This window comes from Rhinolophus sinicus, linkage group LG02, assembly GCF_036562045.2.
Source record: "Rhinolophus sinicus isolate RSC01 linkage group LG02, ASM3656204v1, whole genome shotgun sequence".
NCBI classification, from domain to species: domain Eukaryota; kingdom Metazoa; phylum Chordata; class Mammalia; order Chiroptera; family Rhinolophidae; genus Rhinolophus; species Rhinolophus sinicus.
In genome coordinates this window covers 184,787,597-184,802,746 of record NC_133752.1, presented here as the reverse complement: position 1 = coordinate 184,802,746, position 15,150 = coordinate 184,787,597, and the positions used below count along the sequence as shown (strand labels likewise).

Here is a 15,150-nt window from a genome sequence, read left to right as displayed (position 1 = left end):
AGGGCATATGTACCAGCGCTTCATAAACGGGGCAGGTGAGAGGTTGACTGGACTTAGTCCAGGAAAATGTTCCAGGACCCAGTCTGCAAAGGATACTCTGTCACCCTGTCTGCTCTCATTTGATGACATTCTAAGAGTTCTCAGAGTTCTCAGGCTGTGAGAAGCCTGGCAGATTGCCCCCGAGTCCCAAGGCATGCCAGTAACGCTGGCATGGATGCCTCGGAAAGAGCAGGACATTTATGCAGGATGTCCGTTACGCTTTATGCTGAGAACACAGCATTGACCCATGGACGATATTTACCTCTTTATCTGTGCTTTTTCTGGGAAATCATTTTTAGTGACCGGGAAATTCCAAATCCTGATATTTGAAGGCTTCTGCTGATTGGTCAAGTTGTGTTTTGGTTTCTGTTGATTGGCCAAACTTGTGTTTTATTGAAAGTCTTGCCTAATGCTGCTATCAGCTTTGATATTTCATTTTTAAGGGAATGTGGGGTAATGACATTTAGAGGGCATTTGGAAATGTAGGCGGGTGCTTTGGGCTGTCACCCTTGCTGAAGGGCTGGTGGGGAATGTGTCACTATAGACAATTAGTGGTTGGGGGGGTCAATGAAGCTAAACATCCAACAACATGTGAAATGGTCACACACAGCCAAGACTATTCCCCGAATTCAAACAGCTCCTCCATTGAGGAACATAGATATTGCCTCAAGGGGTTAGTCATTCTCTATTTCCAGTATTACCTGCCAACCTCGTTTCAAACCTGGAAGACCCACAGGGCAAGGGAAAGAGGGTGGTCTCCATAGTCACTTAGTAGCTGCCCCATCTCAGTGTTGTTGCAGACCAGCTCCTCTCTGGTGGCCCCAGGACCCTGTCCTCAGCTCTCTGCCTCCTAATTGTTGCATTGCTGGATCTCTTGGCACTAAGTCCTGCTTGTCTCCTTGGAAACAGCTGCCTGTGCTTTCCCTCCCACCTGCATCACTCTTCCCTAGAAGGGCTGATCCCACCAGACAAGACTTGCCTAGCCTGCCCACCAAATTTTGAATGATTATGTCTTGCAGATGCCCTTTCCTGAAAGAGGGCTGCCTTTTACGTGGAAATCTGCCCCTGTAGCTACGTACCCAGGAGTGAGATGAAAGAGGTCAGCCTTCCTTGCCATTTTCCTCCAGGTTCAGTGTTTAATTCTCTGAGTTGCTCCATGATGTTTCCATAACATGTTGAGCCATCACCCACATAACCTTTCTGGCAAGTGCATCTATAAAGAGGGTGAAAACATAATCTCAGGGTCTTAGAGCCATTGAGCAATGAGACCCTACAGTCCAACTCCCTCATCGGCAAAAGACGGGGAAAACGATACCCAGGGTAGGCCAGGAACAAGGCCGGGAGAGGAGAGGCACAAACACGAGTGAGTATGCCTGGTGCAGTGCCTGACATACAGTCGGCCCACAGGAAATGTGTATCTAATACATGATGCACATCTGTAAACACTAGATATATTTGTATACTCCTTGTCTAAGTATGTTTCAAAGTGTGACCAAGAAGCACTTGGAGAGCTTACTATGTATACATGCAGGTTCTAGGGCCTCACTGCAGAACCGGAGTCTGAATAAGCTGCTGAAACCAGCCTTAAGTAACCACTCAGAATGATTGATCTGCTTAGAAGACTCTTCCCTTCCCCTTCCTTCTTAGCTGAGATCTCTGCTCAATTGTCCCTTCCTTAGGGAAATCGTCCTCGATTGTCCATCCCCTTCCCACTCCCCCACTATAGATTGCCTCCCCCTAATTGGGGACTCTCCTGGTACTGTGTAGCTCCTCTCTGTACCACCAGTGGCAGCTGTGATTTTTCAGCTGTGTGGTTATTTGATTTATCTCTGCTTCCCTATCTAATTTGAGCAAAGTGTGAGGATAAGCGCTGTTTATTTATTCCCTGTTAAAACCCCAGGATCTAGCACAGGGCATGGTCCATAATAGGCACTTAAGTAACAGTTGTACAATAAGTAGTCAATGAGTTACAATAAATATATAAACGATGAAAGTCACAGAATATATACTAGAGTTTAATTTCATAAAAGATAAAGAGAGTTAAAGACGCAGTTAAAGCTGTATTAGCAGTGGTGTGCTGGCAAATGTTGAACAACCAGCTCTCTGGGTGGGGTGGGGAGCCCCAATTTTCAGCATTTGCCAATTTCCATGGTTCATACTCCTACCCTGGCCAATCTCACACGACCAACATGATGCCAACCAGCTTGCAAATTTTCTGAAAACTGAACAATCAGCAAGCTTTGGCTCTAGCACACCACTGCTACCCAGCCAAGGTTAATTGACAGCTGGCTGAACTTGGTAATGTGCGTAGGAAGGTGACATTCACCAGGATCCTGGAGGTAAGTGAGGACCCAAATGTAAGGTAGGGCAGAATGTCTCAGAGAAGAGAGATTCAGGGATGCTGTGGTCATACCACACCACAGATATAACTCATGCTTAGATTCCAAAGAACAATTATGCACGCATTCGTCCACTTGTGCTGTGAAATATGGTGCCATGGCAAATAGATGTATTTTCAACAAGTTTACTGCACAAACGTTTCAGAGTCTTATCACCCCTTGCTTGGATTATTGCAATGATTTCCTAACTGGTCTTTCTGCCCTTAGTTTTCTTCCCTTCAAATCAATCCTTCACGCAAACCCCAATGTGGTCTCTCCAAAAGGGAAGTCTGGCACCTCTGCGCTTAAAACTCTCCAGGAGTCGGTTCACCTATAGGATAAGGTATAAGTGCTTCGCATGGCATATAAGGCCCTCAGAGGGGGATCCTGCTTATGTTTCTTTCCTGCCATGCACTGCAAATTCCAGCGATACTAAATTCTTTCTGTAGACCGTAAGTCCCTTCTCAGACCATCTGCTCTCCCAGCCTCAATGATAGCTCAGGTGTGACCTGTTCTAGGCAGCCTTCCTGACCCCCTGACTCTCCCATGCCAGGGACATTCTGGAGATACCTCCATCACAACCCTTTCCACCAAAATGACCTTTTAAGGTGTTCTTTCTGCTACATAGGAAGCTCTTGTAGAACCTGGATTCCCCACCGATTCCTCACTGTATCTCAGCACCTGGGACAGTGCCTAACTATGGAACTGATTATTTTCTAAGTACTTACTTAATTCTAAGAACCTTGAATTAAGAGGCTTATAAAGATGATAATAACAGACACCTTGCCCTTTTAGCATCTCACATGCTAGAGATGGACCTGACAACATATAATTTATAGCAATATCACAGGCAAATTTCCTTACCTATGAACTAAGTTTAATAATACATTTAAAGCTGTCAATAGAAGAGATAATGCAATTCAAAGAGCTGGCCCAGTGACAGACACATAGAAAAAGCTCAGTACTTGGAATATGATGATGGTGACGATGACAACAATGGAGATGATGGTGGAGACAGTGGTGACGACGGCAACAGTCATGAGGAGAGGCTGGAACACAGCAGGACAAGTTCGTACACAGATAACTTAAGTTCCGTACGAAGTGCCACAAGAGAAGATGGCATAGGATGCTGTGGGGGCATGGAAGAGGTAGTGACTAATTCTGCCTGGGGAAATATGGAACAGGTTCTAAGAGAAAGTAACATTTAAGATAATCCCAGAAGGATACATAGTTTCCCAGCCAGACAGATTTACTGATTGAGTCTTCAGGGTTTTTATAGAGCAGTCGCTCTCAACCAGGGGCAAGTTTGCTCCCCCAGGGGACATTTGGCAATATCTGGACACACTGAGGTTGTCACAGCTGGGATGAAGGTACTAGTGGCGTCTAGGGGGCAGAGGTCAGAGATGTACTAAACATACTGCAGTGCCCAGGGTAGCACCGACAACAAAGAGTCGCTTCCTTCATTTCTTCCCTTGTTCACTTCATTCCTTCATTGATTCATTTGTTCCTCCAAACTCTCATTTCATTGTGGCAAAGGGGGACAGGAGTTGTTCCAATAAGTTGAATAAGACATGGGCCCCCAAGGACCTTCCATTCTCATCAGGAATTGAGATCAGTACTGATAATAAGAGCTGGCATCTCTTATTGCAGGGGGATCGTCCCTATGCCAGTCATTCTTCCAGAGGCCTTCCTGTGGTGTCTTATTTAATACAACATTCCGATGAGGTGAGTGCTGTTATTAGCCCCATTTTAGATGAGGAAACTGAGGCACACAGAGACGAAGTACCTCATTCAAGATCACACAGCCTGTACGTGGCAGTACCTGTGCTTATCCCCGCTGTATTACGCACTCATCACAGTTCAGGGTGATAAATAGAAGCATTCCAGCGTGCCTTGGATGCCGGGCGGGGGACATCTGAGTAGACGGGGATGGGGGGTAGGGACAGGGGTGACATCCTAGAGGTAGAGATACTGGAGCTAAACACTGAAGGATCAGTGTGTTAGCCTGACTCAGAGGAGGTGGGGAGGGAAGGATGGCTAAGCAGGGGCACATCTCGGCATTAGAAGACCAAGAAGGAGTTCAGCAGAACTAGAGCCAAGGGTGTGTTCATGAGAGTGATGGAGATAATGGTGGCTCCTCCACACCCTCTGAGAACAGCCACTCTTGGCCATACCTTGGGGAGAATGATCCCAGGAAGACCCTGTGTATGTCCTGGAAGTGTTTTGGAGCCTGTTGGGTGTAGAATTATGGGGTTCTGGGTACCCGGGTGTGGTCTGTAAGGGGGGCTCAGGCTCTGGGATAGCACAGCCCGCTTGTCCTTCAGACTCCTTGCCCTGGTATGGCCAGCAGAGGGCCAGATGGGGCCCTCTGAAATGCATCCCATCTGGGTCCCCTGTCACCCAGGTCTAAAGGTTGTACTGCTGGAAACACACGTGGGAGTGGCCACGCGGGGATTCAAACCTAATCTATCTGGGAAAACCCATGCTCTCACCTCTGCACCTTGGACAGGACTCCAGGGAGATTATTCACAGCAAGGACCCCGAGCCTGTACAAGTCTCAGACAAACATGGAATGGCATCAGTGTCACTAGTGTTCTAAGAGGCTCTAGACTTCAGTGTCGTTTATTGTCCACTTGTAGTTGGAATGGAAACCACACTTTTCCAATATGCCTTCTCAGTCACCTCCAGCCTTTACAGTTGAACTGAATCCAAGAAGAGAGAAATGCTTCTTTCCCCCTCTCACCCCTGACATCCCACCTCTACCTAGTCAAAGTAAACACTCACAGTTGTACCAGACATGAAGCTATTCGTTCTCCTTAGTAATAATCAAAAGGGAACTTAGAGTTTAAAGTGTCAGCGCTCCTTAGGGAGATATTTTCGGTGTCAGGCCTGACTTAGGTGAGGGAACTGTAGTTCAGAAAAATTACGTGATTTGCCCAAGGTCACCCCAGTGGTGAAGGGTAGAGCCCATAGTTGAACCCATTTTTCTTTATTGGGTGGTCTTCTGTGTCTAACACTGTGATTTTGAACATTCTCCGTAAACTGATTGCCATGTTAAGGAGGAATAAACAAAATAAATCTTTATCTTATAATCAACTCTCCTGGGTGAACTAAATTACCTAACTTATTGATGGCCCCGTATTTTATCAATGTAACTTAGCTTTCACCTAGGCCTCTTTTCAGCTGAAGACAGTCAATTCTGGTGGGGTAGTGGGGGGATCAGGGAGGTTTGTGAGTGACACACATATCCCTAAATCCATTGTTAGGCCCAGTGACATCCTAACCACAAGTTTTAAGGCAACCTGCAACTATTCTGATGTTCCAGTTTCATTTTTCAACTTCACCTTCTCAAACACAAAGGAAAGAAAGTGTTTATTCTACTCAAGCTTTCTCAGAGGATGGTGGAAATGGTGTAAGCTGGCTTGTTTGGTTGTTAATATTACCAGCATCTGTGTTTCAGGAGAAGACGTGCCTGTGTATTACGTGTGTTGAGTGCATATGTCCCTATTCTCATGGCCATGGTGTGTTTGTATGTGCACTCACATGTATGGAGCGATTTCCATGTGCCAGTTCCCGCTCAGAGATGGATGAATATAATCTCATGCAATCCTCACCACAACCCTGCTTCTCCCCCTTTTATGACAGAGGAAACTTCAGTTCAGAGGTTAAAGTTTAAGTGGCAGAGCTGGGATTTGAACCCAGACGTTCTGACACCCAAGCGCTTTCTATTCTACCCACAGTGAGTACGGATGTGCTTATTTGCCCAGAGAGAACATGATGACCACAAAACTGATCTGGGCAAATCCACACCTTCAAGACCCAACTATAAAAGGAATGAACTCCAAAGAAGATAGAAGGGGGCTCTGGAATGGCAGGAACTTGTTTTATAATTACACGGTTCAATGTCTTAATGGTTTTGAGCTCATAATGACCATATAGAGCCTTCATAGGTGCCAATGACAATGAGAACTGAAAGTGGCACCAAGATAAAAGCCTCAGTCTGGGAATCAAAAGACTTGGGTTCTAGTCTCAGTTCACCCACAAATAACAATACAGCTGCACAGCAGTTTCCAGACCATTCTCTCACGTAACCTTATGAAGTAGACATCACTGTGCTTATTTTGCACATGGAGAAACAGGCCAGAAAGATGGTGTTTCTTTCCCAAGGTCATGCGGCTGATAGATACTAGGGCACAGACTCAAACCCAGGTCTTTAAATTCCAAATACCACGTCCTCCCCATCACACGAACTGCCTCTGCCTCAGGAATTTTCACAAATATTTTTATTCACAGCAAACCCCTTTCTTTTGAAACCTGGAGTCCAGGAAACACCAGTAGTGTTTATTCACTTTCCCTGGTCTTGTTTTGCACCACTAACAAGCAATATTTCACAGATGAGGAAACAGGCATACACATTAGAGGGCAAACTTGCAATCGTAACCGTCCTTTGTTTTCCCAGTGACAGTGGTTTCCTTCTCCCATGCTCTGGCCACTTAATACCATGTTAGCAAGCCAGATCAGTATCTCAGATGGTTCTAATGGCCATTACAAAGGAAACAATTATTGAATGATTCATCGATTACACAAAGATTCATTGAGTACCTACTATGCTCCTTGCATTGTGCTATGTGGGGTTGGGGGTAGATGCAAGGCTGCATAAGACATATTTCCTGCCCTTCAAGAACTTGCAGCATTGACTGGCCACCTCTTGAACCACTTGGAAAGATGGTGGTGGCATGGCAAAGACTTACTTGGCTTGGCCTGGTGCGATGGTGGTGCAGTTTGCATTCCTGTGACAGGGGTTATTAGTTTCGCAGATATCGGTCACACTGCACCCGACTCCAGGTACAAAATTGTGGTAATGTTCCTTACACTCACAGTGAGACTTCAGGAGACAGGGAGAGAAACACAAGCAAGGTTCTAGTTAGTCACGGAAGCTGACATTTTTCTTCTTCTCCTTATTTTTTTATTTTTTTGTTTTTGGCTTAAAACCCATTTATTATCTCATTGTTTCTGTGGTCAGGAATCTGGGCACAGCTTCGTTTGAAGATGCTTTGCCTCAGGGTCTCTCCTGAGGCTACAATAGAGGTGTTGACCAGGTAGGGGGTCTCATCTGCAGGCTCACATGGGAAAGGACCAATTTCTAAACTTACTTAGTTGGAAGTAGGCAGGATTCAGGGGGATGTAAAGTACAGCTTAGGGAATATAGTCCATAATATTGTAATAATCATATATGGTGTCAGGTGGGTGCAAGACTTGTTGGGGGGGATCCCTTTGTAAGTTACATAAACGTCCAACTATTATGCTATATACCCACAACTAAATGATACTGAAAGTCAAGTGTAATTGAAAAATTAAAAGAAAATCAAGCTGATATTCTTCTTAAATTCATATCTTTATTCTTCCGTAAAAACTAACTTGGGGTAGGTTCAAAATGTGGGCTTAAACTAGAACTTTGTCAAAGTGTCTAGAATTGGAAACCATGTCTATTTAGCTCATCTGTTTGGAAACTCATATACCTTGTTGGTAGTTTATTTTTTCAGTTTTCTTGTTTGCTAACCCTGGACCTCACTGGCACCAGGATTCCTGGTTTTAAATTATCTACAGGTGAATAGAGATTGAGGTTCAGAAGGGAAGTATTGCTCTAGGATAGTGGTTTTCAACTGGGAGTCTCAACCCAAGGGACAATGGGCGATACCTGGAGATATTTTTGATTTTCATTCACAGTGGAAGAGGGAGGCAGGGCTACTAAAGGCCAGGGATGCTGCTAAACATCCTGCAATGCCCAGGACAGCCTCCCACAACAAAGAATTATCTGGTCCAAAAGACGATCCATGCCGAGGTTGAGGAACCCTGCTCTGGAATAATGGAAATAATGAACGCACTCCTTCTGTGTGAGCAATGGATGTTTCTAGGACTTGAAAATCTGCCTTGGGACACATTTTTAAAGAGACATAGTATATTTTTAACCTCACTCCTAAGATCTTGAGATGTTGGTTCAGAGTAACATGATTTTGCCCATAAGGGACCTCATTTAGAGGATAGGCGTTCCGCCTTTTGAATTTCTTGCAAATCTGCTTCAGAAATTGATAGCAGCAATATTTGTGTGATATATTCTTTTCCCTTTCAGATAAGAGTGGGTGGATGCTCTGCAAGGAATGCCAAAAGCATTCCCAGGGGTGCTGATTAGACTGCTGGGGTCCCGTGACTGAGGGTGAAGCGGGTACTTGAAAACTTTCCTCCCACCCAGGCAGTGACAGCTGCGTGGATGAATTTCCTCCATTGAACACTTGATGTGCAGTGATGAGTGCAGTAGGCACCTCTTAATCTGATGGTTGAATAAAATATTAGGGGAAATGCTCTTTCAACTATACTCCTAGCAAAGGTCTCCTGACCAGGCTGAACTAAACCAGTTGAGGTCATGATGTGATTTAGAGGGTCAGCGTCTCACCCTCAGAATGTCCTCACTGATCCCCACAGTCTGCCAGTGCTGCCTGATGTTTCATCAGAGTTCAGCCCTTTGAGGCAGAGTAGTTTTGGTTCTAAGAGTCCTATTTTACCTTGAAAAGAAATTAGAGAGACTAGGAGATTGCTGGTGACCCTCACCCAAGACTTGGTTAACAGTTAATTTGTTAAACTAATTTGAGTTGTATGTATATTTTGTCAATCAACATATAGGACTGGGATAGAAAAGGGTGTAGGACAGTGAAGTTTTGACTGGGGATCTTGGAAAGTGGGAGAGTAGAGGACGGACTGGAGAGGACACACTGAGGTCCGCCCTGGGCACAAGCAGGTCTGTCTGGAGAGGAAGCCCACAGTGAACATTGAAAAGGAGAACGGGGAGGGCACAAAAAACAAAGTGTACCTATGGCAGCTTTTACCTTCGGTGGTTGTCCTACTTCTATTCGCATCAGTTTCATCCATCATTAGCTCACCTTTCCGGTCCCATCGTATTTGCACACTGTAGACTTTGTAGGGCAGTTTCCAAAGTAAATCTGGCAGGGGTCAACTGGTAGGCACACTTGGCCATCCCCGTGGTAGCCTTCTTGGCATGTACAATTGTGCCGATTTGGTCCCAGGTACGTGCAACGAGCATGAGGGTGGCAGATATTTTGTAAACAGGGATTGATGGCTTGAGAAGCAATGACAAAAAAAAGAAGAAAAGAAAAAAAAAGGCAATTATCAAACTCAGGATGGAGAAGGAAAACTGAACTGTGAAGGGACTGCCCATCACGGCTCATCAAAGCCACAAAGGCCATTCAAAGTTTTAAGAGAGGGAGTAAGAAACAGTTCATCTTACCCTAGCTGATCACCTGTACCTACCAAACAGATCCATATATGACCATCGGAGATTAAAACTACTAATATGATATTGACATATTATTATGCCATGTCATGTGTCAATATAAATATAAAATAGCATGAAAGAAAGCACTGATGCTTATAGAATTTCTAGTATGTACTGGGTTCTGTTCTAAGCATTTCTCATACATTAACTCAGTTAATCCTTACAATCCTCTAAAATAAGTACGATTATTATCCCCATCTGATAGATAGAAAAATGGAGGCAAAGGCAGATTAAAGAATTTGTCCAAGGTTCATGTAGTCGGTAATAGGCAATTCTGACCTACTGCTTTGAACCCAAGCAGTCTGGCTCCAGTTTCATGATGAGCATTTTACTTAGAACTTTTTATATATTTCATTCAACAACATAGAAGAAGTGGTCATTGCCTTCATATTAGGTAGGTTTTGAGTGTTCTTTTTTTTTTTCTGTTGAGTAACCTAAACATCTCAATTAATAAACTAGCAGGATCTAAATTCTACTTACGCTCGCAGTGTTTGCCGTCGCCTTTGTAATTGGGAAGGCATTTGCATTCTAGTTTTGTTTCATCTTCACTGGAAGGTGAGCATCTGGAATTTTCTGGGCAGAGCAAGGCTGCACATTCAGGGATGGCTGCAAAGGAAGATTGTTGAGTCCCAGCTCTCCTATTTACTAGTTTTGTGACCTTTGGTGAATCACAGCACCCTTGGAGCCTCCGTTTCCTGTGTTCTGTCTTTGAGAACTGTAATTGGGAACATGACTTACGAGGTGCCTAACTTGCTGCAGTGGCCTCAACGGGTTTCCCAGTTTTCCAGCGTTTTCCTCTTCGTTCTATCTTTCACACTGCCCCCAGCTTGCCCTTCCCAAAACATAGCTGTAGCCATGTCACTGCATTGCTCCCAAACCTTCCGAGACCGCCAATCTTCAAGACTATCTCTTCCCTCCCCTCCCTTTTCTTATCCCTCTTCTCCTTTCCTTTATTTTTCTCTCTGTTTAATTTTTGGTTTTCTTCCAGCAAAACATTTGATATAGAGCCCCAGGATATGCAACCACAATGGAAATGCATACATCTATGTCTGTTTGGTCTGGTGCGCATTCAGGAAACCAGCGGTACTCACGCTTGTCACAGTGGGGCCCAGTGTAGGCAGAGTAGCACTCACACGTTCCATCGCCATCTACTCCACTGTTGCAAACTCCATGCACACAGTTGCACACTGAAGGCAGAAAATGGGGATTTTTTTTTCATTATCTGATACCGACTTCTAAAGATTCTGGAAGGATAATGCTTAGAGACTCTGTATGATGAGGTGGGATAACCAAGAGTTTGCGGTCTGAGAGACCCTGGCTTGAATCTTGACTTCATTTTCTTTCTATTAGGCTCCATTTATTTATGTATAACATATGGATAATGATGCCTCCCTCATGGGATTTCTATAGAGTTACATGAGGTAATGTATATAAAGCATACATGGCATGTTTTGTGCATTGGAGTTCCTTTTTCTACTTTCAAACGAGTTACTTCCTCCTTGGACACCTCACCGAGAGAATTAACTTAGTGCCTTATGTGTACACCTGTCACGTTTTAAAGAGGAATGTTGCCACTGACTCAATCACTGTTGGTAACAGGAGTATATATATGGAAATAAAGCCTACTTCCCAAATGATGGGGCAATGCAAGTATAAAAAGAAATTTGAAAGGGCAGGGAATATGCCATATTTTCTAGCTTGAAATAGATGACTTTTCAGCCCAGTGACAGCTGATTTCAGGAATGAGAAATGAAGAGCATTTTAAATAAATGCTCAACTCTTTAGTATTTAGTGTGTGGCTCATTTGTAGCAAGAATTTACTGCCTGGGTGGGTCACCAGCATCCTATGCCTAGCCCTCTGTGAAATGTACTGCATTCGTTTTTTTTGCTACTATAACAAAGTACCATAAACTTAGTGGCTTACAACAACACAAATTTATTATCTTATAGTTCTAGAGGTCAGAAGTCTGAAATGTGTCTCACTGGGATAAAAATGAAGGTTTCAGTAAGGCTGTGTTCCTTCTAGAGACTCAAGAGGAGAATCTGTTCTCTGGCCTTTTCCAGCTTCTAGAGGCCACCTGCATTCCTTGGCTTATGGCCCCTTTCTCCATCTTCAAAGCCATCAATGTCAAGGTGAGTCCTTCCCATCCTGCCATCTCTATTTGTCCCCTCTCTTCTGCCTTCCTCTCCCACTTATAAGGACCCTTGTGATTACATTGGGCCCACCTGGATGGTCCAGGACAATCTCTCTATTTTAAATCAACCGATTAGCCACCTTAATTCCATCGGCAACCTTAACTCTCCTTTGCCACCTAACCTAACATATTCAGAAGTCCCAAGGAGTAGGGTGTGGACATCATTAGGGGGCCATCAGTCTGCCTCCCACACATGTGTTTGGTGCATGTAAGCCCATGTAATACTCGCTCAGATGAAACGTAATTAAGAAGACACACCTGCTTAAAAACCTAACCAAATACTGGAAAAGCAAGGATTAATAAGGTTTCAAGTATTGCAAACGTCTCATAAGCCATCGAATCCTTTGTATTCTTGTTATGTGTCCCACCTTGATCTTCTGCTCTTCATCTCCATTGGAGCTGTCCTCATGCGGGGCCTTGTCATGTTTTGCCTGGACTACTGCAGTAACATATTACCTGAAATCGCTGTCCAAGTTCTCACCTGTCTGGTCCATCCTCTTATTTTGATTAATAATGGAATCTGGATGACTTCCCCCAAATACCGCAGTGACGCCCAATTGCTAACCAAACGAAATTGAAATTTCTCTGTTTGGCAAATAAGGCCCTCTCCAAGCTGACTATAACCTTTATAAATTTTCCATCTTTCTCTTGTACCACTTCATTTGACATGTCTTAGGATCTAAGCACAAGGGATGTCTCACTAGTTCCCCTTCCTTCATTTGCTATGGTCAGGGTGCGGCGCTCAGGATTTCTGATCCAAAGTCCCTGCCCTCAAAGAGCTCACCATCTAAGGCCAGAAGAAAGAAGCCATCACAGTGTGGTGTGATCAGTGCTGTGACATGACGTGGTAATGGCACTGGGAGTTGTCAGGGAATAGATTGACAGGGCTGGCCTCGGAAAGACCATGCCAGGTGGAAGTACCAGGACCTACATTGTACACTTGCACAGCTCCATATTGTTGCCTCTGCCAGCCGTGCTCCCGTCAGCATCCAATGGAAATCCTTTTCATCCTCCAAGGCCAACGAAAGCCCCCAACCCCCACCTCTGTGGTGCCATCTGAGGTTCCAAAGCAGAATGTGTGCTCCTCTGGGAACAGCAGCACTTTTTTGGTACCTTGTCCACTATCACATCCTACTGTAAACTATTAACTCTGTTCATGCCAACCAGCCAGAGATCACCAAGGACACGTCAGGGGTCAGAGAAAGTCAGCAGCAGCGGTGAGTGGCTGTGGGAGAAGAAGCAGTAGCCACTTGTATTAGCCAAGAGGCAGCTGGTGGATTATTTTCAGGGTTGCCCACTGTCATTGTTTATTTCTCTCTTCAGACGTGGTTATGCAGTGGTCTAGTTTCTGTTTTGTTCTAGCACTGAGATGGCGAGTCTCTGATGATGATATGCTGTGGAATTATTTACGCTCAGCAGGGCAACACCACAGCTGATCTGGGAGTAACTAGGCCAGCTACCAGCTGACAGCTGTCAAGGCTGCTTTGTTTTTTCCCTTCTCAATCTGTATGTTTTTTCCTCCCTATTAGATTGGAATCTCTTAGAAGGTCTTCCCCTTCCTGTGTTTCCCTATAACATCTTTTACAGTGTTTTACAACAATACCAACAACTGCACAACTAAAATTTCAATAAAGACAGGGTCCTGCAGGGCCAGGATTAGGGTGAGGAGGTGAGGCAGGGCGTAGGGTGAGGAGAGTGAGGCAGGGCATAGGGTGAGGAGGTGAGGCAGGGCGTAGGGTGAGGAGGTGAGGCAGGGTAGCACAAGTACATAGTTGGATCCTGCCATTATTTAACATTTTGATGTTTTGTTCACTAATCTAAGAATATGATTATCGTGGGTTGAATTTTATTTCCCCAAAGGATATGTTGAAACCCAAACCCTCAGTACCCCAAAATGACCTTATTTGGAAACAGAGTTACTGCAGATGTAATTAGTTAAGCTGAAGTCATACTGGAGTAGAGTGGCCTTAGTCCAGTATGACTGGTGTCCTTATAAGAAGAGAGGACACAGACATGTGAGGAGAAGGCCACATGAAGACAGAGACAATGATTGGAATGGTGCTGCCCCAAGCCCAGGCATACCTAGGGCTACCAGAAGCTGGAGGTGGCAAGGAAGGGTCATCCCCTGGAGGCTTTGAAAGGAGCCTAGCCTCGCTAACATATCGTTGTTTGATTTCCAGTGTCCAGAGCTGAGACAAATTCCTGTGGTTTTTTTTTTAGTCACCTAGTTTGTGGTACTTTGCACCAGCAGCTCTAAATAGCTAATGAAATGATTTAGCTTGATTATTGAGGTTTTGATGCTTCCCTGCATTCTGCAGCTGGGGCATGTGCCTCCCTCACCTCACCCTAGGACTGGCCCTGGGCTTCCCTTTATTGAGCACTTACTATTTACCAAGCAGCCTGCCACACTCCTTCCACGCATTATCTCATTTAACGCTGACAGCACCCTGTGAGGTAAGCATCATTAACCCGGTAAAACATGAAAAATGGGAGCTAACGAGCTGAAGAACTCATTGAAATAAGTGAAGAATTAAGTCAGATTTGCAGTTGTCATCCTTCCTTCAAAAACTGATTTGCCACTGTTTCTATTTTAGCAAAGCACTTTGATGTCCACTTATGGTTTCGCTTTTGGAACAGATGAGTTCCTGAGAGAAGGCAGATTGGTCATGGACACACCTGGGGTGAGGAGTGGGTATACCGGCAGAGAAGACTCAGTTCAATCACCCCAGGTCCCACCTAGGGGCAGGCAATGAATGAGGCATGGGGGATACAAATATGAGTCATTCACAGTACTTAAATTCAGGTTCACAGTGTAGTGCGGAAGCCAGACCCTAAGAGATACAAGGTTGTCGTGTGGTCATTGGAAGAGGGCAAGGGGGTGGAAGAGAGGTGAATGTGACTCAGTCCCTGCTCCCAATTTAGATGCTCACCGCAAGAGCTGTCCTTGTCGCTAAGCTCCCCTCTGGGCTCAAGAACCTTGTGTGAGCCACTCCCTGCGTCCGGCCTTCCAGCACAGCCTCTGTACTGGATTAACTGCCTTGGCACAGCTTTAGGGACCTTCTGACATGCATCTCAGGGCTGCAAGCCACTGCCAAGAAAGTGTCCTTGGGAAGGAGAAGTGAATGGCAAAGGGATTCTCAGATGTCATTTAAAGAGCCCTTGGTATTTGTGACAAATCTCTAGAGACACT

At 44.8% G+C, this 15,150-nt stretch overlaps 1 protein-coding gene across 2 annotated transcripts in view; it reads right to left on the bottom strand.

Moving 5' to 3' along the window:
- STAB2 (stabilin 2) overlaps positions 1-15,150 on the bottom strand; it is a 130,796-nt gene that overhangs the window by 98,172 nt on the left and 17,474 nt on the right. For both annotated transcript variants that reach the window (XM_074326224.1, XM_074326225.1), the window contains 5 exons: positions 10,857-10,952; positions 10,246-10,371; positions 9,353-9,549; positions 7,169-7,302; positions 1,119-1,252 (listed from right to left, as the gene is read on the bottom strand). In XM_074326224.1, the coding sequence (XP_074182325.1) occupies positions 1,119-1,252; positions 7,169-7,302; positions 9,353-9,549; positions 10,246-10,371; positions 10,857-10,952 (687 nt within the window). The remainder of the gene's footprint in view (positions 1-1,118; positions 1,253-7,168; positions 7,303-9,352; positions 9,550-10,245; positions 10,372-10,856; positions 10,953-15,150) is intronic.